At 29.9% G+C, this 27,739-nt stretch overlaps 1 protein-coding gene across 5 annotated transcripts; it reads left to right on the top strand.

Annotated features, from left to right (window-relative positions):
- Positions 1-1,012: 1,012 nt before the first annotated feature.
- On the top strand, positions 1,013-26,884 carry LOC132742825 (uncharacterized). 5 transcript variants are annotated; one of them, XM_060731316.1, is made up of 11 exons: positions 1,014-1,230; positions 1,555-1,614; positions 1,913-1,969; positions 2,498-2,572; positions 3,191-3,301; positions 3,790-3,828; positions 4,312-4,341; positions 4,700-4,892; positions 24,947-25,087; positions 25,527-25,877; positions 26,146-26,884. In XM_060731316.1, the coding sequence occupies exons 2-11, from the start codon at positions 1,567-1,569 to the stop codon at positions 26,553-26,555; spliced, it is 1,455 nt and encodes a 484-aa protein (XP_060587299.1). In that variant the 5' UTR covers positions 1,014-1,230; positions 1,555-1,566; the 3' UTR covers positions 26,556-26,884. The 5 variants fall into 5 exon arrangements, with proteins under 5 accessions (XP_060587301.1, XP_060587299.1, XP_060587300.1 ...); XM_060731318.1 differs by lacking the exon at positions 3,790-3,828 and having other exon boundaries at positions 1,013-1,230; XM_060731317.1 differs by lacking the exons at positions 1,014-1,230; positions 1,555-1,614; positions 1,913-1,969; ... (3 more) ...; positions 4,312-4,341; positions 4,700-4,892 and adding exons at positions 19,473-19,577; positions 19,801-19,863; positions 20,897-20,971; ... (1 more) ...; positions 23,319-23,357; positions 24,236-24,428.
- The last annotated feature ends 855 nt before the right edge of the window (positions 26,885-27,739 follow it).

Below are 27,739 nucleotides of genomic sequence, written 5' to 3'. Positions count from 1 at the left end.
TTGTGAACAAACGCTGTAAAGAAAGCTAAGGATGAGCATAAAGAAGCCTGGATATCTTACGATATCTTACGATCATCTTGCCCAAGCGATAATTTGTTAAACGAATATTTTATCTCTACGGCAGATATACTCGTTGGGCATATTAGAGATTTATTCAATAATACTTTTGAATCTGGTCACTTTCCCGAAATTTGGTCTCAAGATTTTATAGTGCCATGACATAAAAAAGGTCCAAAAAATAATATTCACTGTTATACACTGTTATTAGTGAAAAATTGCTGTTATTCAATATCTGATTCATATTTATTAGAGCTTATTCTCCATATTGTATACACTGAAACATTAATTATTCTCTTGCATTTGAATACAAACCTTGACAAAATGTTTTATATGTATTACTAGTTGATGTATAACGATATACATGTAAATGTATAAGTTAAATAAAATTTTCTTCTTAAAAATTTGTTTTTCCTTTTCCTCGTACGGTAACTATTACTTTGTAAAGCAGCTTTGTTGCTTTCAGACCATACAATACTTCTTTTTACATACGGCTGTTGTACAGCGGGTGTATTAGAATTACATAATATATCAAATGACAATGCACAATTATGTGACCATTCACTAAAAGGTAAAACACTAAAATTATTGATAAACTGAAAATCTCGATCTTTTAATAATAAGTAGTCTATTACATTCGATCCTAGACTATTAAAAATGTAAAAGGACCGTTATGATCATTTCCTAGTCTACCGTTCGCAATCCTTAATGACGTAAATTTACACAGATCAATGAGTTTTAACCACATTATCCATTGAATTTCGGGTACATAACTGTCATCATCGATAAAATCTACAATCCCGTCATACAAAATAAAATACTTTTTTAACCACAAACAAGCATTCCAGTCACGAATCAACCATACTTGTCCTTGTATTTGAAATTCATTTATAGCACCTGGTCACCTAAATGCATCATTAGTTTAACAATAGGTCAGTACCAATTCTCTGTCCATTCAAATAGTCACACGTGTATCTAATACGTTTTAAATACAATTTTAAATTACTTAATCATGTATAAAATGTAAATAAGTTTTATTTTCCTTTTTTTAAATTAAATCGTGAAAGAAATAATAAAATTAAATATATTGGAAAAACCCGTATTTTTTGTATATATTTACTAATGTTAGTCTAAACTACTTTAATTTTCAAAAGATATAGATTAATTCTACAGGTAAAATTTATTTATTAAAAGATTAACAAAATATTCATAAAGACATTCACTTTTTGAATTAAGACATAAACTTACTTATAATACATTATTTGTTCAATTAATTAACTTTAATAGTTTTTAGGTTAAAGTTTATTGTTTATAAATAAGCATGTAAATCTCTTAAATTGTTTTACTTATTAGTTACAAAGGCTCAAAATATGAATTAACAACCATAATTAATTAAAATCAATGAATTTATTAAAATGAATTAATAAGAAATAATTAAATATTAATTTTTTTTCTCAAAGAATATCAAAATAAAATTTGTGTTAAACTTATCAACAGACACAGAATAATATGGGCGCGAACATTAGCAAGCCAGGGACCGTTAGACGTAAATACCGGGTAAGTAAACATTCATTGAACAGATTTTGACGTTTAATTTATAAAAAGAGAATGACAGTACTTTTACATTTTAGGTAGATTTATATTTTATTATAAACATTTTTCAATATCAACTGTCAGTCAAACCCTATTAAAATAGTCAAGCTTTTGAAATTTATAGTCAATTCAGCTCAACTTGACAATGAAAAAAGAGAATATAATGTCACTAAATTGTAGTAAATATGAATAGTGTATGACAATTACAATAATTATTATAATAATATGAAAAAGTTATTCTTTTTCTCATCCTAATGTAAAGATACCAAAGAAAGTACGTAAACTTTTCAAGAGGAAGGCAAAATACATTGTGATTGAGGTAAGATTTCCTATACATATATATTTATGTTTTCTATGGTATATGGAATATTACTTAAAGGAGTATTTCTTAATTTCTTACTTACAGTATACATATATATATATAATATAGTCATATACATGTATATTATTATATTTAACAAAAGGAAGAACAAAAAACATTAAACAAACAATAAAAACAACTCCCCCAAATAACTTCATCTGTGGGAGTTTATATTGTTTATTGTCTCATTTTGAATATCACGTTACAATATACATATTAAATTTTACATTACATTTACATGTAAAAACCAATCTGAAAAGTTTCATTGCTTTAAACATGATAAAATACTATCATACAGTTGACAAGAAAAATATTCCACTCGTCCTTTTGAGTAATAAGTTAAGCATAATCTTTTCACTTAACTCATCTTTTTAGGTTTCCGAAAATCTTACGACATTTTTCTCAGGTTTGATTTGATTGAAATATTTTGGATCATCTGGAGGCATGAAGCTTTTAACCATTCATATATGTACATGTATTTTACAGCATGACAAGGTTGATTCCGCTGTTCCATTTCTACCTGACGGCAATAAATCAAAGAAGGGTACCGATAAAAATGCTGTAAGTAATTTATATTGAAAATATTTGAAAATATTAATCGGTAAAAAGAAGATGGCTTAAAAATATTTATTTTTTACAATACTACACATAGAAAGCAAAATTTGTACAAAATCACGATGAAGTGGATTAAACCGGAAGCTCAAAGCTTATTGTAATTCTCTCCCCTTCTAGCAAGACATCGGTACAGATTTTGGCAATACAAATGATTTAATAAATTGTTACCTCCAAGATAATATATGTGAACATTATTATATGAAAATAAGACAAAATTAAAACAAAACAAAAAATTGGGAGAGCAACATAAAGAAGTGTTAAGGAGTTTAAATTTAGAAAGAAATCCGAGAAAAGAAGAAAATATGAGAAAAAATAAAGATAAAAAGTGAAAAATTATAAAATTTGGCGAACTGCAGAAAAAATAATTTGAAAGACACAATACAAAGCAAATATTAAATATTGGAAAAAAACAACAAAAAACAACAAAAAAAAAAACAACAACAAAAAACAACAACAACAACAAAAAAAAAACCCTAATGATTCCAAACACTTCTGTTGAATAAAAACCTTTCAATTTTATTATATCAAGTTCACAGTAGACAGTTAATTTATTTCTTTATACAGCAAAGGAGTGTATCAATAGAGACAACACTAGATGGAGATCTGGAACTATGCATAAATGGAGCTCATGAATATACCGACATGCCTTCAGACATTTCTGAATTGGAAGACGAGGTACACTTTCCTACATATACTGTTTGATTTCCTCCCAAGTTCTGTTTATGTTTAAAAGCCTTCAAGTGCAGGTTTATAACGTTTTCATTGTCAAGTTCTTAAAGAGAGCATTTCCCACTTTGTATTTTAACATTGTATATATCAAAGGAGATACGCATAGCCAACTCACAGCTGTATTTAAATATGATTGTAATATAAGTCTCTAGTCAACATTAAGCTTGTATGACCTTTGAAAAATGTTAGGACAACTGGTGGATATGTAAGTGCATTTTTCCACAGACACCCAAATGTTGGGAAACCTTTAACATTGTTTAAGTAATTACAGTTTTAGAGTAGAATATGATGTATGGTAAAAAACCCATCGAAGTTATTCTATTTTTTAAATCAAATGATGAATAAATCTATTACAACAATTTTGTTTTGATAAAAGATCGAATAATAAGAACGACTAAAAATAAAATATCATACTTTTGTTTTTCTCTTTACAGGGCAGTTTTGTTTCCATGGATACTTCGGGCAATGAACGAGTAAGAACATTTGCAATTTTTTGTGCTATGCTTTAATAAGCGAATAGAAAAATAATGTATTATACAAGAAAACCGGACATGATATCTACCTCTTGAAATAAAGATTTCATTTTTTTCACTTTATTTTATGTTATATTTCTATTACGTATTTACAATAATTATCTTCCTTGTCACCAAGACATCTCTCAATCTCTTAAGTCTAAAAACATACAGTTTAAAGTTTGCACTATTTGTAACATTTGTTTGAATTCTACCAACCATAACAATTCCGTTATTCAAATATCTGTAGTAGAAAGACTGATTTGTTTAAGATCATAACTTTATTCCTTTTATACAAAGTTTTTACTTGTTTATGTTAATCTAAATATTAAACCTTATCGGACCAGTTCAACCACAAGATTTAGGTTAGATAAAAGCGATATAAGCTTTACAATGGAATATGGGGTAAATACCCTTAATATATATTTCTCAATCTATTTTTAGGATCAGATTACTACTCCGGTTTCCCAAGTGGTAAGCATAACTATCTAAATATATCAGTATTTTTTACTGTAATAACATTAGTCTAATGATCACGTGACCACAACAGATAAAATATCTGTACAATGTTTGATATTACACTTTACGTTTGTAACGTCGCTTTTCATTGGATGATTGATTTATACACACTGCTGCTGTCAATATAATTATGAAGAAATCTCTTAAATTCGTAATGAATATTCTTGACAGGTTTTATGACCGTATAGAAACTGCTGTTTGAAATATAACCCTCGTCTAGCAGCTCAGGTTATATTTCCAAACAACGGTTTATATAGGGCTATATAACATGCCAAAAATATTTATAACTAAAATTACAACATTTTCTCCCCAGGAAAGTCTGTTTGACAGGAGGTCAATACATACATCAGATTCTGCACTAGACATACACTACAACACTGACACATCTGTCGACGATTGTCACCTTTGTAAGGCGAAAAATACGGAATACATGATACACGTATTCTTGCCAAAACTCCAAAGGCATCTTAATGTGAAAGAGATACTGCCATATCTTACCTATATAGGTATATATCCAGTGATTTCGGTTTAAATATATCCTCCGTTATAGAACAAAAATATTAACATAATATCCGATATTGAACAATACGGTGGCCAAGAATGATGGTATCAAAACTATATTCAAATGTGTTTAATTCTTTAAATCAACGTTTTGTTCCGATGTATTTTTTTTATTAAATATTTCCAATATCATGTTTATTTATTTCATGATTTAAACTACCTATATACAACAAGTATGTAGCAATAAAAGAATTAAAACACTGATAAAACACTGTAATGTTTTACAACATACATGAACATGTACATTACGTAACATTAGACGATTAACATTTATTCAAACTGTACACATCATTATGTTAAGCTAAAATAACCCATTCTTTATGAGGCATGTTGAAAGAATTCTTCAATTTGTTGGTTAACCTTGAAACAGTTAAAAGGTTAACATACATCTTGAAAATAATAATGTTTGATATAGAGTTATCAAACACTAAAGATATACTAAAGAAATGAAATCATGTAAACATTTTCAGATGAAAGTGATGCAAAGAACAATATTAACCACAGAGCCACATGAGCTAGCAGTTGAGAGGTTGATAGACACCATAGAGAATAATGTAGACCATGTTGATGGAGGAAAGTGGTTGATGTTTCTCGGGGCTTTGGAAGAGATAGGTAAATTTATAAGTGGTCTCGAGATTATAATGATATAATAGAGAAAAACGGAATTTTTAAAGAACGCCCAAAATCAGAAAAATTGAAAATGTTGCAATCTCGGTTTGATTGAATCTGTTCGTGGGCGGTACTTGGAAATGCAAGTTGGCGTCCACGCACCATGCAACCGGATTAAGCAGAATATAACATTGGTGAAATTGAATTCAGAAACATCCGCAGATCCTTTATCTAAACTATTTCTCGATTAGCAGGGTTTCATTGTTAACTGTACAGTTTACCAATCAAATACATTATGTTTGCGTTAAGGTATAGACCACGGACCCTGTTTATTCTTTCTTTATGTGAGATTCTCGGTGTTATTTTAGGATACAAGTGTTAATATTTTTAAAGTTATACGTACTAAGATGTACATGTATTTTCTCAAAATGAAAGAATAAACACTAACTAATGACTTAATTTCAGGTAATATTTACTTGCACCAGTTGTTGACTGGACAAACAGAAAAGGACCACCACTTCACTGCACAGATTCTTAAAGTTATGAAACCGAGCCTTATCAACAACATATACCTGAATGAGGTCATCGATCTACTCTTGGAGAAAGAGATCATAAATGTGGAGGACCAAGGTCAGATAGAAAGCGCGGAAAGAAACCAGGGATCATTCCATGCCGCCCGGATTATGCTTGAGAAGGTGGACAAGAGGATTCCAAACTGGTATACAGAATTCGCAGATGTTCTAAACAAGGCGGGGATGTCGGCAGTAGCAGATGCGTTTAAGATGATCGAACACCACGAACATATAAGACCAGACGGTAGAATAGTAAAATAATGATATAAATAGTGATACGTTCTTTTGATAATGTCTGTTAATTTCTCCAATTTCCTTAAGTCTTACATTTACATTTTCGTATTACAAATGAATTCATATTAGGTATTATTACGATACATTTTCTATTACATGAAAGATCCACATCTTTTTATACAACAAAAAGAATCCACTGTGTATCGCACTTCTATGATATATGTAAAAAGTTATATAGAAAGTGTTATAAGCAATTTCACAAGAGATATTTATTAACTTTTACAGTTGACGAAACGCCAGTGGAGAAACCACCAATTGTCAAACGCCTCAAACGGAAGTTCATGAATGGAAAACGAGGAAAATGTAATTTACACAATCGCGTAGGGTCTGCATGTTGCAACGCCATCACTCACGAGCCAAAATCAAAACGAATGAGAGCTGAAGCAAATGAAGACAAAGAAGAAGATGGCGGGACAACTAATATGGCTTTTTCGATGACATCCGTCAGGCAGCCTTTTGAAATGGAAATAGATGAGCTAAAGAAAGGAATGTCTGAGCTACAGAAAATCGGCTCGTCTGTGAGAATTATAGAACGTAACCAGAACGAGTTGATGAAAAAGATGGACTCACTGATAAATATGGTGAATAAATCCTCAGATGAACTGCTGCTGTTAAAGAAGCAAATACCTGGATAAGGTCCGATAGGGTTTACACCTTTAAAGATATATCATGGTCAAATTTGATATTTGTAAAACCTGATAATTACTATACAGGCTCTTTTGAATTGTGAAATAAATATGTTTTGAATTCACACAGAGAAAATATGTTACGTTTTAACTATACACACTACAATCACAGAATGATTACATAGTGATATAAAAACACAACAAACTTTTTATAAGAATATACCAAATTAATTTGACAAGTAATACAAACTTTTTTTCCATTTTATACATTCACTTATTCAAATTAGACATATTCAGGAATAATTTACTAGATTTCAACAAATTACTGCACCAAAAGTATTTTACCCAAGGCAGAGCATAGTATACCTTTAAAGTCGCAAGTACAATTGTCAACTCATTCTTTTGTATTTGCTTTTCAATATTGGATTATTAACAATATTGGATTTTTGATAATTTATCAAAGACAAAGAATTTCAATTTCTCTTTTATGTCTTTTGTTTTATTGTTATATCTTATTTCAGTTCATTGCGACTTTTATGTGCAACTAATCTGTACAAATGCATAACATTCCTAAATGTATACTCGTAACTTGATTATATCACTGTTAAATATAGATCTAGTTTAAATTTGATCTTGTAAAAGTATGAATCGTCTAGTTCCCGTTTTTGATAAAACCTTTATTTCAAATTTATCTCATGCAGACGACTGTTGTCAAAATAATCTTGATTTCATCTTGTTCTTCAGATTTTGAATATTTTTATTATTTGTTTGTTAAATTGTTTTATTTTATTCAATGAAAGTTTCATGTGTTAACATGATCATGTGACATGTTATATTGTATCAAATATGTATGTGTATCTATTCGCACGACGAATAATTATGTACAAGTCTCAAATAAATGTCTTTGTTCTGTTCTGATCTCATCGATATTTTTACATCAATACAATGTACTAGTCATAATCAAACTATTTGTTTTGTTTTATTGTTATTATCTTTATCTTTGCTTTTCGCTTCGTTTGGTTTTGCTAGTTACAATGTATTGATCGCTTTTGTTCTTATTTTGGTGACTTTAATCTTGTTTTCAAAGTGGGTTGTCATGCATCCACGTGGATGGAATTTGTTCATCGAATTGACACGTGATTTACATTATTCTTTGTCCTGCTATGCTTGTAATTATGGTTGCACCGGCAAAGAGATCGGGATCAGGATCAAATGATCCTAATTTTATTTAATTTGTTATATAAAAGAAAAGAAAAAAAGAAAAAAAAAAGAAAATTGATTGTATTTTGCTAATGTAATTAAATGGTACATAAACAAAATTTAAAACATTACTGACTTGCAAGGAAACAACAATATTTTGGGATAAAATCGACAAATAACAATACAAATATATAAATTAATGGGATAAAAACAGGAATCAAGATGAATGTTTGGAACAAGCATAAAATGCACATATAAAAAACAATAGATTTATTCTTGAATGTCAAGTCCAGTTTTATTGAGTTAATATTAAATATTTAATCACTGAAGATGAACAATGGAGTTTATTTGAGTTTTATATTTGGTCCTCAACTTGATGCTGATCCTTAAATCTTAGTGAACACGAGACCAGGTAATAATTATATCATGCTAATTCTATATATTTAAATAAATATGTACCTTTATCTATCACACTACTTCCCTTGTTTTCCATGTAATGTGCCATGTATCGTATTTCTTTATATTACATTTGTGTGTTGTAGCGTCACTTTTGTACTATGTTAAGCGTGTGATTGCAAATGAAAATAAAATTGTAATTGAATTGTTTTTTTTATGTTCAGTCTTGTTAAAAAACTCTGATTTTCATTGTCAATTGATATAAACTTTTATGAAACTCGTCCAGGAAAAAATACTTATCACACCAGAAACTCGTTTGAGAACATACTCCTGAACTAGTTGAATTACAGTTTATATTCAGTCAGTCCTTTATGTATATTAGTTTGATATGTTGATTTATAATGTTGATAAATTTACTTTTTTTAATATTGGTTTCTTTTATTTGTGTACATGTTTAGTATAAAAGTGTTATTGGCTCATTTCGTAAATGAATAAAGTATATATGTATATTCTGTTCTGTATTGGTTTGTTCTGACAAAAGACCAGATTAGTTTTAACAAATTTATTTTAATTCGATTGTGTTAGAAGCTTTATGCTGATTGAAACGATATCAAATCAACCAGTACTAAACAATGAATTTAAAGTTTTTGCTTAAGGAAACAACGGCTTGACCCTGACAGGGTTTGAACCTTGAAACCCACGCGGTCAGCAATCCTTGGATTACTAGTCCGACGCGTTAACCACTCGCACACGCCGCCAGACCAGATTGACGACAGATATTTATCAGAGACAACTTGTAATCATGATCATATTCACTTTAATTTCTATTATACATAGCCATTATATTTAGTATAAGTATCTTACCTATTACCATTGTACAATCACTTTGTGGCTAACAGCTTGCCTTTCCGGGTTAAGATATCAGAAATGCAGCCACCATTTATCCCTGTGTGATCGTATTAGGCGACTAATTGGTCCGAATTACTGGAGTCTATGCATCTGTCAGCTCTCCAGCAGGTGAGTTGGTTTTGATCCTTGGTGTTGCTTTATAACACCCGAGGTTTGCCAAAATCATTTTTCCTGTCTCGGCGCCATATGACCTAAATTGCGTTGATGTTCCTTAAAACAAACAAACATTGTACATAGATTAGGTACACATTCATAAGCTTAAATGTGTTCTCGATCAATTTCCTTTGTAATTTGTATCATTTATTACCATAATTTTGAGTTAGGACATACATATCTGCGGCATATTGCATAAAGAAAAGAAAAAGCGTTTTGTGATTTATAAACAAGTACAGTTAATTCACATTCAACGAACATTTTTTAATGTTTAATTTCATTTTTTACACTTAATTGACCGAGCCAAGTTTAAAACAATTGATTTCAAAATATTTCTGTTGGGTTTAATAATTAGATCTATAATGTCTCAAACTAGTTTTTACTTTATTTCACACATTTGCTTTTTTAACCTATTTCTATTATATTGCTAAAAGTTCACTGAGTAATGTCATGTGGTTAAACTATCTCCAGCGTTTTACATTCTTGACATTTTTAAACTCAAAATAAAGTAAATTTTGAACCTTATATGATTTTGTTTTCTCTTCATTTATCGACATAGATTGTATTCGGTTTGCATGAACGAACAAATTAGTTAACTTTTAATGAAAACATTACTGAAAGAAATGTAATATCTAAATTTTAAAGAATTGAGTTAGAACAAAAATCTGTAACATTGTACAATAACATATAATATTATAAAATTATATATAAATATTATACTACATAATATAATGAAATATAATTTAATGTTACGGATTTGGTTACGGTAAATCCTGCTACATCAGAACTCTCCATTTTTGAAAAAAACAGTTTGAATCAAACTTAATTCAATTAAGATGTTTGAGTGTACAGTGAGTTGGCCAATAACGGATCACTAGTGAAACTTTTAGTGTTTATGAACGAATGATTTTTAAATTCTTAAATAAATGTATGTAGATTTGAAGTATTTTTATTCCTCTTTTACTGTATACTTCTTGTGAATTTGTATTTTGAATGCATCATGGTGCATTTATCTTTTTCAAACATCTAGTAAACATGCCAATAACGGGTCAAATCAGCCATTAGCGGATCACGTGACATACGAATGGGGGATTGTCTCAAAACACGAATTTTCTGTCAAATTCGTCCTGAACAAAGAAAATATTGCACAAATATATGTCACCCCTGAATATCAGAGTGTAAAGGGTACCACTAAGTAAAGAATTCAAGAGGCAACTGAATGATTGTGGTTAACATAGTAATGTTATGATTGTAATAATGGTGAACTAGATAACTGCTCTCAATGATTTGTGTAGGCAACAACCACAAGACAAATGGTTGACATTATAAATGCATTTTCATTTTTTTTTCAGGATTACAGGGGTCAAAGCAGCTCATGAAAACACCTTCTATGTAAAACTTGATTAAAGTAACTGTAACCTTAATGTGTTGTTGTTGTTGTTGTTGTGAAACAAAAGCTAAAAGTGCAATACCTAGAAATTTTCATGTTCTTCTATGTGGTCAGTATGATTAGGATATATTTTATAAGAATAACAAACAAAATTTTCAACATATACTGCTTTACTCCTCCTTAGAAAAATCTGCAATAAAAAACGAACAAAATCATAACAAAATACATGTACTAGTGTAAAACAATTCTGACTATCATTCATAAAAGGCAATGTAATAATAATTCTGATTGTGCAGACAAATGGATATGAACTTCTATGTCACAATTAATTGTTATAAAACAGTGGCAACAGCTTCAAAAATATGTAATTTAAGTAAAAAAGAATTCTTTATTGTAATATGTAACAGACATGTGACTGAAAAATTGTATTTTTGTTGGGTTTAACGTCGTGCACCAACACAATTTTAGGTCATAGAGCTGAACTTCTGTGTACATTTTCTATTTTCCTTTAGCCTTTGGAATCATAATCTGAAACAATAAAACAAATAAACATTGAGCTAGCATGGATTCATTAAGTATAATTTTACTATTTAATACTTTGACCCATTCTGCATTGAGATGTCATTGTTAGCATAATTATGAAACAAGAGCTGTCAGAGGAGACAGCTCCACTCGACTAATCAATTACTGGACACAATATTTAAAGGAAGACAAGACTATGGACAAAATATCATATAAATATATTTCTGTATCAGAAAAAAAATGTATATGTAAAAAATATTTTACTGTAAAATTACTGAACAAAAATCTTAAACTGAAATCAGGACACAGACGCTGGGTGAGGACAAGTCGCAATATATATGTCATATACATAGCTGAATATGAAAAAAAATATGTTCTTTGTATCTGATTTATTTAATAACTATGATTTATGATGTTATAATTATATAGTTTGGAAAAAAATTGGATACCTACGTACATGTAGCCTGGAACAGTATTTAACTGTTGCAGCTGTTTAATTTATACTGCATAACATACATTTTTTGGCATGGACTGCATAATTCAGTTGTAATATTAACAGAAATCATTTAAACTTTATATCATTTATTTATTTATTTGGTCTACAAACTAAAATTAAAAAAGAAAGATTTTCTATAACAGGTTGTATAACTTTGAGGCGGTCCCTTCCTATAAAATTGCATGATCCGCTTTTGGACAACTCGGTGCAATTCATTTGAATAGCGCTATCAAAATAATTCCTCAAGTATTTTTAAACGGTTATTGTTGCAGGTAGTTAACATATTGGGCATCAAATATCTACCAGCTTTGATCCAATATCTTTCGAGTTTTGATGATAAATAAGGCAACAATTTCAAATATGCGTTGTCAACGGCGCTAAATTTCACGAGAAACGGAAACGCTTGGTTAAGCATCTGAGTGAATCTGATATAAATTACACGGATGTTTACATTTTTTTCCGCTGTCAAGTAGCTAACATCCTAATGCCGTGCCTGTTAGGTAAAAACATTTTTTAAGCTCAAAACTGTTAGAAGAATATTTCGTTAAATTACTGACAGATCCGTTATTGGCTATGATCCGCTATTGGCTTACTCACTGTATATATATCTGATGTTGACCGCCAGGCGATTTTTTATTTAATCATAAATCCTGTTAGTCTTGTCAAATCATTATCGGTGCATTTTTATCTTTGTTTCAAATAACCATTCGATTGAGAATAATTAGAGCTGCCAATACTAGCCATTTCAATCATAGTATTAGAAAGTGCAGAATATGTTGTATAAGTTTATTTATAAGCATTTACAATACCCGTTATCAAAATATCCCATAACATAATCAAAATATCTGTGTACATTGTGTGGTCCCATTGACATAACAAAGCCCCTGAAATTTGATATGTTAAAGAAAATATACCAAATAATATATTTTAAATATTTTAAAGAGGAATTACTCTTGATGCTTTTATGAAAAGATGACGAACGGATTTATCTCCCTTTCATAAAAAATGTCGCACATTTTTAAGCTCGAAATGAGAAAATACATAAATTACATAACTTCAAAACACCAAGATTTAAGGGAAAAATGATTATTATTTATGGAAGTGCTTTAGATTATTTAAGATTCATAGGCTGACATATTACACAAATAAATAAAAACAACACCAAACCATTCAAGACATCATTTGAAAACCAGCATTTCTGGATTTTTTTCTCACATTACTAAAACTTATGTCCAGATAAGAAGTGTTGCATTTTATAAAGATAACGATATCGCCCCTACCACAATGTAGCATATGTCACAGTTCAGACAATCAATAAGACAAAATGTATCATGAATTATCTAGTTTTCGGACGAAGTCCGTTTGTTATCAGTTTGACTTCCTGTAAAACTAACAGGGAAGGACTGAATTTAAAAAGAATTTACATTGGTCAATTTAGAATTGCAAACTGAAATCGCTGAATCTCATTAGTCATGTTTATAATAGGTCTCACCATTCTAAAATAAAATTTTAGGGATAGCCCTAAAATTAATGTCAGGGATAGTTTTTGCCACTATTAAATAAAATGTAAAGGATAGTTCTAAAATAAAATGTACGAGAATGAGGATAGTTCTTTTACGTTTTGATTCATTTGTGAATAATTACAAAATTTGTTATGTCAAACGTAAAACAAGTTAATGGGATTCCTAAAATAGATGTTGTCCTAAAAGTCATCAATATCAATATGCTATAATTATACAGACGCATACACAGAAAGCTTTATAAATTTATAATAGAATAATAGAATAAAATAAATAAAAGTTGCATACAAGCACATTAACAGAGTTAACCAATACTATAAGTAATCACAACCCTCATACACGAATTATTTTAAGTTTTACGACACTGGAACTTTTTTATATCATTCGGTTCACTTCGGGCAATTGGACGGAATTAGCTGAATTGCTTTCCGTAGTTCTATTTTTAACTGTGGTTAGGTCATAGGAGTTTGTATTCCTACGCATATTACTGATTACTTATTCTGATTACTTACCATTTATCATTGCTATTAGGAAGGTTTTGTGTCGCATAGAAGTTTAAAATTTAAAAACTCGTTGCTATTTTGGAATGTGTCATTCCCGCCTTTTTGAAAATATTTCTTTGTGTTTGTCTGTATGGCTAGACTTTGAATAAGTTTATTGCGGTTTTGTTTTTGTGTGACTTTATAGTCCCTTTGTAGGGTTCTATATTCATTTTTCTTTAACAGTTTAAAAAAGAAAACTAAATTGGATAATGGCTTCTAAAGCCTTAGAAAGAAAGAAAAGAATTGATTACAAAAAGATGGTCCAAGGGGAGCCTTGGAATTCTGATAACGAAGTGGAGGAGGGAGAAAAATTCAAAAAGTATTTCAATATTTGTACACGTGACCTGTCAACTATGTTTGGGTATTCTAAAACTTTCAGGATTCCAGTATTTAAAACCCATAAGTGTATACCTATAAATAGATTTTACATTATTATTAAATTGATTCAACACATACAAAATTGTATTAAGCGTACTAAAGATTTTCTGTGAAGGTAAAAAAAAATCCTTTATCATTTATGTTTAAAGACCAGCCATGACCCTATGGTCCTACTGTTCTCGTTACAAGAAATTTTACATGATTATGACATATTAGAGTGATTTTTTTAAATGTTGTATCAAAAACTTAAGAAACGATTTTTTAGCTACAAATATATCGAAAATAAAATAACTAAGTTAAGCTTTGTGTTTAAAGACCACCGCTGACCTAATGATTTTGTCTTTGTTCATACTTAAATTTAAAGCCTATTTTTAGTTTTTATTTGTTTAATAAAATAAAGTTTTCAATAAATAAATACATGTAGGTCGTTATGGGCCTTTAATGATATATTCCAAAAGTATTTATGATGTCTGTGATATAAATATGGTTTATAGAAGTTATTTATATATTATATTATGTATAAATGTTGACAAATACCCCTGCCCCTCTGATAACATCATACTGCTTTAATTGAAATCGATACTGCATCATTGTTTATATATGCATAGTATCATGCTTAACTTTATTATTACATTTTCAATTGTTATGGTTTTAGCTATTTGTTAAAGTTACATGCAGACGTTCGTGTATGATGTCAATGTTGTTAACAAGGGAGATAACCGGGTTCTTTAATTTTGTTTAGATACAATGGTTTTTCTTCTCGTGCTTGATACATAGTAAATCTGAATTCCCTGAGCGTAGCACATGCTAAATTTGAATCATACGGAGGAAGTAAAATTGATAAATACGTAATTTGTGCATAGAGAAGGTGTTTTCCTAACGTACAATGGAATTACCGACATGTGCTTGTAGTTATGAGTGTTACTAAAAGGTAACTAAATATACAATCTTTAGCCTGCCTATTACGTCATTACATTTCGGATGAAATGGTATGCGCATGTTGCTTGACTAACATTAAGGAATTAGTCATGAATATTAATGAGCAGTATGAATATTCATGAAAACCCATAAAGCATGTACCCACATAGTAACTTGATACAGAATGTTAATTTTGAGTTGTTTTCTTCATGCATGTACACAGATGGTTTGAAACATCCACTCTTTTGAGTACAGCGTAGACGAACATATATTAGTTCCGTCCATTTTAAAAACGTTATACATTTACTATTTGATGTGAATTTACAGTTATGTATTATTATCAGAAACATATGAAATAAAATATGTCATTTTGAACGTTTGTTGGTTATTTTTCTCGATGTATCAGCCAATGCCTACCGGGTATATTGAAAACAGTCTGTTGTCCAGCGCTCGATGATATTCATCTTTTTTTTTATGATGAGAACTAGCGTTAATATACATTGTAATGCCGCGTCGGTTAAGTTTAGTTTATACTGATTTATTTTAGTCTGTGTAGGAAGCTATAATCTTATAGACACACTTTAAATACCTTCATTGAACCAACCGGTACTAAGTAATGACTGTAAAGGTTTATTGCTCGACTTGACCCTGAGGTGGTTTGATCCAACGCGGCTAGCAATCCTTAGTCCGACGCGTTAACCACTCGGCCACGCAGCCACGGTTTAAGTTTGGCAGATAAAAAAACAACAACACCAAAACTGTTAACAACATAAAAAGCTTTTTAATTTACTTGTAAGTTTCTAGGAAAATGGCCAGATGAAAAATGACTTAATTTACATGTAAATTTCAGGGTGGGGGTTGGGGGGTAGGGAGGAGGCCAGATTTAAATTGGGAACTGTTTCCCTAGAGCTAAAACAAACATGAAAAACAAAGGAAAACAACTAGATTCTGAGGAAACTTTATGATGTTTCTTTTTCTCTCTGGAATAGAGGCAAGGAAATGTTCAATACATAGGACATCTACAAGCATCAGGTTAAACAGTTTTCAATATAAGTATTGAGATATGTGAAGGAAAAAACTAAACAACAAAAAACAACAACAATTCAACGATATTATAACAGCACTGGAATCACTTTTAAATTGGTGCATGCCATTTTGACATCTACTTTTGGCAGTATAAACAATAGCTGTCAATGAGACAGCATGCTCGACTATTCTCAGTACTTGATAGTAATATAAAGCATAACATTGTGAAGAAGCTACAGTTACCTCCTCCTGTGTGCAAGGTGGGGCATGATTGCGATGTGCAAAGTTTCATAGCAATATGTCAATGTACTTTGAAAATATATGAGGTGGTACGCAAACTTTAACATAAATGGTTACGCCGACTCTCGAGGGACAAGGATAGCTCTCCTTATTTTTCGAATAGTCGAGCTAAATCAAAGAAAATTATACCTTTTGCCTCAGAAATCTTTCCTTTTTATTCTTTTGAATGGTCAAACACGTGTTTAGTAATTGTTAAGTGAAGGATTTAGAGCATGTTTGTTGTGCAAGAACTGAATGATGTACATAGCACTGAAGGTTCAGTAATATGTCGTAAAGACAGCAAAATGTAATCAAAGAAGTACTTTTACTTCTAATAAAGTATGCAAAATACCGCATCTATGGCAAAAGAAGCAAAGTAAAGTTTATCTATATGCCCATTAAGTAACTTTTTCGAAATTGCAACAAGTTACCTAAAATAAAGTTTTTGAGACATAAAATGATAGAATTTCTGGGAATTAATGGATCTTTGAGATCCCTAAAGAGAAATAAAAATAAATTTGAAAGGTAGTCGTGGTCGACTTTGATAAGGAGACAGACAATAGCCTTCCCGTCTTATAAAGACAAGCTGGAGAAAATCCTTCCCATTAAATTAACGGGAAGAACAAAGTCACTTTCGTAAAATATTCACGATGGACAAACGCCCTCCACTTAAATTTAAACGGAGGACTCACGCTCCTTGACTCTAATATACATGGCGGACTCGTTGTCTTACACTCAAATTTACACCGCGGACAAACGCCCTCCACAGCTTTTGCAATTGTTGACATGCACGCGCTTAAATGTATTCAATGATAACTATAGGCAGACTATTTAAACACGGACTATGAAAGCGTCATATTCCTAGTTAACCTCGCACTTAAATATCTTCTGCTTAAATTTTACAACTCAAGTTAAAGTGGCGGCGTGGCCGGGTGGTGAACGCGTCGGACTAGTAATCTAGTAAAATGATTGCTGAGTACTGGTTAGTTCCAGGAACGGATTCGAGACTGTTTCAACAAGCTTATAGCTTCCAACACAATCGAACTAAAATAAATTTGTATAAACTAGATTTCAAATTCAAAAATTCTTACATATAGATAAGATTCGTGTCGGATATCTTTCTCAGGTCAGACTCTGAAAACATTTGTCCATTAAAGCAATAGCATGCTCTTCCCTAATCTACTCACCCTCATATTTTATTTAAATATTTTCGAAGTTTTACAATAATCATTTACTATTTAATTTCTCTTTAAGTAAAAATGTGTTGGTTTTTAAAAACATTTTTTTTGTTAAGTTATAAATGTATGTAACCGAGTCAGTACAAAGTCAAAGCGATGACCATACTGTTCTACTGTTGTATTTTGTTTATTATAATCACTTGCAAGATTTTTGCGCCGCAGTAAAAAATAAATGAAATGAATAATAAATAATTAAATTAAATAAATAAAAAATAAATATAATAAATTAATAAATAATTAAATAATAATAAAAATAAATAGACAATAATAAGGAAAAAAGTCATAAAAGTAATATAATAAAAAATGAAATAAAATAAATAAAAATAAACAAACAAATAAATAAATAATAAATAAATAAATAAATAAATGAATAAATAAATAAATAAATTGAAATGAATGAAATGAAATAAAAAAAAACCCAAACGAATTTTAATAAACGTAATTGTAAAATTATATTTAGTAGCAGACGACATTTTTCATGACTAAATTAACGGTGATTTCAGTGTAACATAAACCACCCGTATTATGTAAAACAAATGTTATCACTCTGTTTAACTTATCGATAAAGCGAAAGATAAAAATCCCAAATACATGTATAGTCACCCGATTTTCAATTTAATTTAACACGCAAACTTTACATCTAAAAAAACACAAATACTTCAATTACTTTAAAATAAAATCCAGTTTATAAAAATCCGAATAATTGCGACAATATAAAAAATTTTTTCAGTTGATAGGCAACAAAAAATTCATCTTTAAAAGCCAAAATTAACACCATGTCACCTAAATGGATCATCAGTTTAAAAATAGGTCAATACTAATACAATAGTTTGTCCATTCAAATAATCACGTGCATTTTAATACGTTTTAAATAAAATTTAAATCACTTTATCATGTATAAAATTAAAATAAGTTTAATTTCCCTTTTTTCTCTATTAAATCGTAAAAGAAATAATAAAATTAAATACATTGGAAATAACCGTATTTGTGGTATATATTAAAATGTGGGTCAAAACTACTTTAATATTCAAAAGATTTACATTAGTTCTACAGGTAAAACGATTAAATATTTTGCCTTTTAAAGTAATTAATTCATTTATTTAAGTTAAACATTGATATTTCATAAAAAATGATTTATTTTTATAAATATTTATTTATTAAAAGATTAACAAAATAATCATTAAGACATTAACCTTTTGAATTAAGACATTAATTAATTTATAATTCATTAATTTTTCATTCTTTTAATTCATCACTTCTGTTAGTATTAAGTTTATAATTAGGAATTTACAAAATTATATTGGCCAAGACCGGCGCAGCCCATTTAAATCTTTTAAAGTGTTTTACTTATCAGTTACAAATGATCAAAATATGAATTAACAATTCCATAATTTATTAAAATCAACCAATTAATCAAAATAAATTAATTAAAAATTATTAAATATTAATTAATTTTTTTCTCAAGGAATATCAAAATATAATTTGTGTTAACATATCAACAAACACAGAATAATATGGGCGGGAACATTAGCAAGCCAGGGACCGTTAGACGTAGATTCCGGGTAAGTAAACAATTATTGATCATTTTGTGACGTTTAAGTAAAAAGGGTGTGACTGTACTTTTACATTTTAGGTAGATTTATATTTTATTATAAATATTTTTCAACATCAAACAAGAAAAAATATAATGTCAATAAAATGTAGTAAATATGAATAGTTTATGCCTATTTATAATGATAATTATAATAATATAATAATAAAGTAATTATTTTTTCTCAACCTAAGGTGAAAATACCAAAAAGGCTACAGAAATTTTTTAAGAAGAAGGAAAAATACATCGTGATTGAGGTAAGATTTGCCATACATATTTATTTATGTTTTCTATGGTATATGGACTATTACTAACTGGAGTATTTCTTAATTTCTTCCTTATAGTATAAATTTATATAATATAATCATAAACAAACAATAAAACAACCCTTCAAACAACTACATCTATAGGAGTTTATATAGTATATTGTCTAGTTTTACATATCACATTACAATCTACATATTAAATTTTACATTACATTTACATGTAAAAACCAAAAACAAAAAAAAAAAAACAATCTGAACATTTTTTTTGAGACACTTTTCATTACTTTGACCATGATAAAATACTATCATATATATCACTCGTCCTTTTAGATTATAAGTTAAGCATAAATGTTTCACTTCCTTGACTAACATAGAGACCAAGTGACAGTACTATATTTTAAATATTTGATACAACATTTTGACCACTTTATTTTCCAATGGCATTACATAATCCTGTATGTGTGTTTAATTTTAAACATGAGTAAATAATTATTATAAACTTTTGTGTTTATTCGTCACTATAATAATGATATAAAGAAAAACTCTATCATTTGAATAAATTTACAATAAAAGTGACATTGTCTATCCCTTCATACCGACTTTATATATTAGTGATATGCACATGTATAAACATGTTGTATATATATTAATTTTACTTTAAAGGAGCACACATTTATGCTAATTTTCATGAAAATTTAAAAATGTATCTAAAAGTCAAATATTGTAAAGTAACCAACTGGAAACAATTTACACATACAAACCCACGTTTATTAACAAAATGAGGTAAAAATATTCGAAAACAGCCTTTACTTCGTTAGAAACACAATAGAAATATGATTATTAATACAGAAAAATCAATCATTAATCGCAAAAAAACATGTAAATTATTACTTAAACCTTAAGTTCCTAAAATCTTAGTACATTTTTCTCAGGTTTTATTTTATTGAAATATTTTGGCTTATCTGGAGGCATGCACCTTTAAAAAACACGTCCTCCTATTAATATATGTACATGTTCTTAACAGCATGACCAGGTTGACTCCGCTGTTCCATTTTTACATGATGGCTATAAATTAAAGAAGGGTACCGATAAAAATGCTGTAAGTAATTTATATTGAACATATTTTAAAATATTAATCGATAACTAGAAATGTGTCATCATGCCACGGATGCCCCCGCATGCAGCCAAAATTTCAGATGTTGTAATATTTAGTTCCAAATTTGTTTGCACAAATTATTTTTTTCATTTTAAGTTCAAAGCCCTTAAATCTTTTCAGTGTTAACACAAACCATTTCCATACAATGTTCAACAGGCACTGAAATTATTCAGTCTTAACCTTTTGAAAATAGCATATTTCATATTTGTAGCCAAAATAATGGCTACATACATTTCCACAAAAGTATGAGTGCTGAAACTGAAAATTCAAAATTTTTCCAACATTCAAGAAAGATAAGTTTGTCCAAAATCATTGAACCACGACCAAATTCAAACTTAAACTGCTTATTCCTAAGATGTATCTATATTATTTTCAATGTGAAAGGGACATAACTCTGCCAAAGAAATCATCGAACCATGACCAAATTCCAACTTGACCTGCCTATTCTTTTGACATATCCATATGTCAAATTTGAGTTGAATATGTAACACTGTTGGGTAGATAATGAACAGAAACTGTAAATTTCATATTTTTTTCAAAGTGAAAGGGGCTTTACTCTGCCAAAAATCATTGAACCATGACCAAATTAGAACTTGGCCTGGGCATTCCAAAAACATATCCATATGTCAAATTTGAGTTGAATGTGTTGTACAAAATAAACAGAAACTGAAAATTTCAGGGTGCACAACTCTGCCAAAAATCATTGAACCATGACCAAATTTGAACTTGACCTGCGCATTCCTTTGACATATCCATATGTGAAGTTTGAGTTGAATATGTTGTACCGTTGGGGAGATAATGAACGGAAACTGAAAATTTCATATTATTTACAAAGTGAAAGAGGCATAACTCGGCCAAAAATCATCGAACCATGACCAAATTGGAACTTGACCTGTATTTTATCATGACATATACATATGTCAAATTTGAATTGAATGTGTTGTACCGGTGGGGAGATAATGAACGGAAACTGAAAATTTCATATTATTTTAAAAGTAAAAGGGGCATAACTCTGCCAAAAATCATCAAACCATGACCAAATTCGAACTTGACCTGTATTTTATCATGACATATCCATATGTCAAGTTTGAGGTGAATGTGTTGTACCGTTGGGGAGATAATGAACGGAAACTGAAAATTTCATATTATTTTCAAAGTAAAAGGGGCATAACTCTGCCAAAAATCATCGAACCATGACCAAATTCAAACTTGACCTGTATTTTATCATGACATATCCATATGTCAAATTTGAGTTGAATGTGTGCAACCGTTACTAAGATAATGAACGGAAACTGATGATGACGGAATGACAGAATGACGGAAGGACGGAAGAGGGTAACACTATATGCCCCGGTCATTACATGTCGGGGGCATAAAAATATGTTGAATGATACAATACTCGTACATGTCAATTATTAAATATTGAAAATTATTTTGTCGGAATTCATATATACATGTATCATTGTAATAATAATAATAATAATAATAATAATAATAATAATAATAATAATAATAATAATAATGAAATATTGAAAAGCAGCGGACAGTTAGTTTTAATACACTATTAATACACTATTTAAAAAAAACTTATATTGTTACTTGATTAATTTATTTCTTTATCAGCAAAGGAGTGTATCATTAGAGACAACACTAGATGGAAATCTGGAAGTATACATAGACGGAGCTCATGGATATACCGGCATGCCTTCAGACATGTCTGAATGGGAAGACGAGGTAGACTTTCCTACATTGACTGTTAGATTTCCTCACAAGTTATGTTTATGTTTAAAAGCCTTCAAGTGCAAGTTTTATTTTCGTTGTCAAGTTCTCAAAGAGAAAATTTCCTTATTTGCATTGTAACAGTTTTATTTTCATTGTCAAGTTCTCAAAGAGAAAATTTCCTTATTTGCATTGTAACAGTGTATGTAATAAAAGAATAACTCAACGTCTGAATAGCCAATTCACAGAGCTATATTTAAATATGATTGTAATATAAGTCTTTGGTCAACTGTAAGCCTGAGTGACCTTAGAAAAATGTTAGGACAACTGGTGGAAAAGGAAGTGCATTTTTCTCCAGACAGCCAAATGTTTGGAAACCTTTAACATTGTTTGAGCAATTACAGTTTTAGAGTAGAATATGACTGTATGGTAAAAATGCATCGAAATTATTCTATTTCTTTTTTAAAACAAATGATGAATATACTAATTACAACAATTTTGTTTTGATGAAAGAGCGAATACTAAAAGCGATTAAAAGCAACATATCATACTATTGTTTTTCTCTTGACAGGGCAGTTTTGTTTCCATAGATACTTCGGGCAATGAACTAGTAAGAACACTTGCATTTTTATGTCCTATGCTTTGGTAATAGAGTAGAAAAATGATGTAATTATACAAGAAAACAGGACATGGTATCTACCTCTGGAAATATAGATTTCATTTTTTTTCACTCTATTTTATGTTATATTTGTATTACGTATGTATAATAAATAACTTCTTAGTCACCAAGACACCTCTCAATTTCTCAAGTCTTAAAACAAACAATATAAAGTTTGAACATTTGTACAATAACAATTCTGTATATCAACTATCTAGTAGAAAGACTAGTTTGTTTAAGTTCATACCTTTATTCCTTTTATACAAAGTTGTTAGTTGTTTAGACTAGTCTAAATATTAAACTTTACCGGACCAGTTAAACCACCCTATTTGGGTTAGATAAAAGTGATATAAGCTTTACAATGGTATGTGGGGTAAATACCCTGAATAATATCTATATTAAAATATTTTTCTCAATCTATTTTTATGATCAAATCACTACTCCGGTTTCCCAAGTGGTAAGCACAACTATCTAAATACGTCAATATTGTATACTGTAATGACAGAAGTCTAATGATCACGTGACCACGACAGATAAAATATATGTACAATGTTTGATATTAAATTTTATAAAACGCCTATACGTTTGTGACGTCGCTTTCCATTGGATAATTGATTTATAAACACTGCTGCTGTCAATTTATGAAGAAATCTGTAAAATTATAATGCTTACTGTATTATAAATTCGTAATGAATATTCCTGACAGGTTATATGACCGTATAGAAACTGTTGTCTGGCGACTCGACTTATATTTCAAACAATCGTTTATATAGGACTATATAACATTTCAAAAATATTTTATAACTTATATTACAACATTTTCTCCACAGGAAAGTGTGTTTGACAGGAGGACAATTCATACACCAGATTCTGCACTAGACATACACTACAACACCGACACATCCGTCGATGATTGTCACCTTTGTAAGGCGAAGAATACAGAATACATGATACACGTGTTCCTGCCGAAACTTCAAAGGCATCTTAATGTGAAAGAGATACTTCCATATCTTACCTATATAGGTATATATATCCAGTGATTTTGGTTTAAATATATCCTCTGTAATAGAAATTTTTTTTAACATTATATCCGATATTGAACAATACAGTGGCCAAGAATGATGGCATCAAAACTATATTCAAATGTGTTTAACTCTTTAAATGAACGTTTCGCTCCGATGTAGCTTTTTTATTAAACATTTCCAATATCATGTATAGTTTTTCATGATTTAAACTACCTATATACAAGTAGTATGTAGCAATGAAACAATTCAAACACTGATAAAACACAAAAAGGTTTTACAACATACATGTACATGTACATTACGTAACATTAGACGATTAACATTTATTCAAATTGTACACATCATTATGTTAAGCTAAAATAACCCATTCTTTATGAGGCATGTAGAATTCTTCAATGTTGGTTAACCTTGAAACAGTAAAGGTTAACATAAAGCTGAAAATAATAATGTTTGATATAGAGTTATCAAACACTAAAGATATACTAAATGAAATCAGTTTTCATGTAACATTTTCAGATGAAAGTGATGCAAGAACAATATCAACCACAGAGCCACATGAGCTAGCAGTTGAGAAGTTGATAGACACCATAGAGAATAATGTAGACCATGTTGATGGAGGAAAGTGGTTGATGTTTCTCGGGGCTTTGGAAGAGATAGGTAAATTTATAAGTGGTATCGAGATTATAATGATATAATAGAGAAAAATGAAATTTTTAAAGAACGCCCAAAATCAGAAAAATCGAAAATGTTGCAATCTCGATTTGATTGTGCCTTTTTGTGAACGGTACTGGGAAATGAAAGTTACCGTCCACGCCCCCTTGTACAAACAAACATCCGCAGATCCTTAATCTAAACTATTTCTCGATTATCAGGGTATCATTGTTAACTGTACAGTTTATTCTAGTTTCTGACCAATCAGATACATTAGGTTTGCGTCAAGGTGTAGACTTCGGTCATTGTTTATTATTTCTTTATGTGAGATACTCGGTGTTATTTTAGGAAGCGAGTGTTAATATTTTTAAAGAAAAAAGTACTAAGATGTACATGTATTTTCTCAAAATGAAAGAATAACCACTGACTTATGACTATATTTCAGGTAACATTTACTTGTACCAGTTGTTGACTGGACAAACAGAAAAGGATCACCACTTCACTGCACAGATTCTTAAAGTTATGAAACCGAGCCTTATCAATAACATACACCTGAATGAGGTTATCGATCTACTCTTGGAGAAAGAGATCATAAATGTGGAGGACCAAGGTCAAATAGAAAGCGCGGATAAAAACCATGGACCAATCCAAGCCGTCCGGGTAATGCTTGAGAAGGTAGACAAGAGGATTCCAAACTGGTATACCGAATTCGCAGATGTTCTTAACAAGGCGGGGATGTCGGAAATAGCAGGTGTGTTTAAGATGATCGAGCACCACGAACATATTAGAGCAGACGGTAAATATTTCTTAATATTTACTAGTAATAAATCAATAGTGGTACTTTTTTTGGCAATTGTCTGTCAATTTCTCCAATTTCCTAAAAAAATATATTTACATGTTTGTATTACAAATGAAGTCACAGGTATTATTACGATACATTTTCTATTAAATGAAAGGCACACATCTTGTAAGACAACAAAATGAATCCACTGTGTATCGTTTTTCAATGATATATGTAAAAAGTTGTAAGCAATTTCACAAGAGATATTTATTAACTTTTACAGTTGACGAAACGCCAGTGGAGAATCCACCAATTGGCAAACGCCTCAAACGGAAGTTCATGAATGGAACACGAGGAAAATGTAATTTACACAATCGCATAGGGTCTGCATGTTGCAACGCGATTACCCACGAGCCAAAATCAACACGAATTAGAGCTGAAGCAAATGAAGACAAAGAAGAAGATGGTGGTACGACAAACATGGCTTTTTCGATGACATCACTCAGACAGCCTTTTGAGATGGAATTAGATGAGCTAAAGAAGGAAATGTCTGATCTACAGAAAATCGGCTCGTCTGTGGGAATTATAGAACGTAACCAGAACGAGTTGATGAAAAAGATTGACTCATTGATAAACATGGTGAATAAATCCTCCGATGAACTGATGTTGTTAAAGAAGCAAATAGCTGGATAGGTTTCGCTAGGGTTTACACCTTTGAGGACATATTATGGTCAAATTTGATATTCGGAAAAAAAACGATAATTACAATACAGTCTCTTTTGAAATGCAAAACATCCCCTTTGAAAAAAAAGTAGAGAAAATATGTTCGTTTTAAACTCTACACACTACAGATAATCACAATATGCTTACATAGTGTCATTAAATAGACCAAATTAATTTGACAAGTAATACAAACTTACTTCCAAACTTCCGAAACATAGTTAATACATTCACTTATTTAAATTAGATATATCCAGGAAGAATTTACTAGATTTTAACAAATTACTGCACTAAAAGTATTTTACACAAGGCAGAGCATGCATGGTATAACTTTAAAGTCGCAAGTACAATTGTCAACTCATTCTTTTGGATTTGCTTTTCAATATTGGATTATTGATAACAATATTGGATTTTTAATCATTCATCAATGACAAAGAATTTCCATTTCTCTTTTATGTCTTTTGTTTTATTGTTATATCTTATTTCAGTTCATGGCGACTTTTATGTGCCGGGCTAGTGTTACAATAATCTGTACAAATGAATAACATTTTTAAGTATATACTCATATTTCTAATTATATCACTGTTAAATATAAATTTTATCTTGTTTAAGTATGATTCATCTAGTTCCTGTTTTTGATAACCTTTATTTCAAATTGATCTCATGTAGATAATTGTTGTCAAAATAATCTTGATCTCATCTTGTTCTTCAGATTTTGAATATTATAACATTTTTATTATTTGTTTGTTAAATTGTTTTGTTTTTTCAATGACATTTATATGTGTTAACATGATCATGTGACATGTTATATTGTACCATATATGTAAATATGTTTATTCGCACGACGATGTATTATGTACAAGTCTCAAATAAAATGTCTAATCTGTTCTGATCTCATCGATATTTTTACGTCAACACAATTACTAGTCAAAATCAATTTTTGTTTTTGTTTTAATGTTATTAGCTTTATCTTTGCTTTTTGCTCCGCTTGTATTTGCTAACTACAATGAATTGATCGTGTATATTCTTTTTTGGTGATTTTAATCTTGTTTTCAAAGTGGGTTGTCATGCATCCACGTGGATCGAATTTGGTCATTAGAATGACACGTGATTTACAATTATTTATTATCATGATATACTTGTAATTATGATTGTAC

Source organism: Ruditapes philippinarum, unplaced genomic scaffold, assembly GCF_026571515.1.
Source record: "Ruditapes philippinarum isolate M1 unplaced genomic scaffold, ASM2657151v2 ctg7081_1_1_1_1, whole genome shotgun sequence".
Taxonomy (NCBI): domain Eukaryota; kingdom Metazoa; phylum Mollusca; class Bivalvia; order Venerida; family Veneridae; genus Ruditapes; species Ruditapes philippinarum.
The sequence above is the reverse complement of the archived record's forward strand: the minus strand, read 5'-3'. Positions and strand labels throughout refer to the sequence as shown.

What these genes read in the sequence shown, in the direction of transcription:
- LOC132742825 (XM_060731316.1), top strand. Translation starts at nt 1,567, where the DNA reads ATGGGCGCGAACATTAGCAAGCCAGGGACCGTTAGACGTAAATACCGG. An exon ending in CCGTTAGACGTAAATACCGG is followed by an intron (nt 1,615 to 1,912) that starts GTAAGTAAACAT and finishes CCTAATGTAAAG; the next exon opens with ATACCAAAGAAAGTACGTAA. An exon ending in CGAACATATTAGAGCAGACG is followed by an intron (nt 25,878 to 26,145) that starts GTAAATATTTCT and finishes TAACTTTTACAG; the next exon opens with TTGACGAAACGCCAGTGGAG.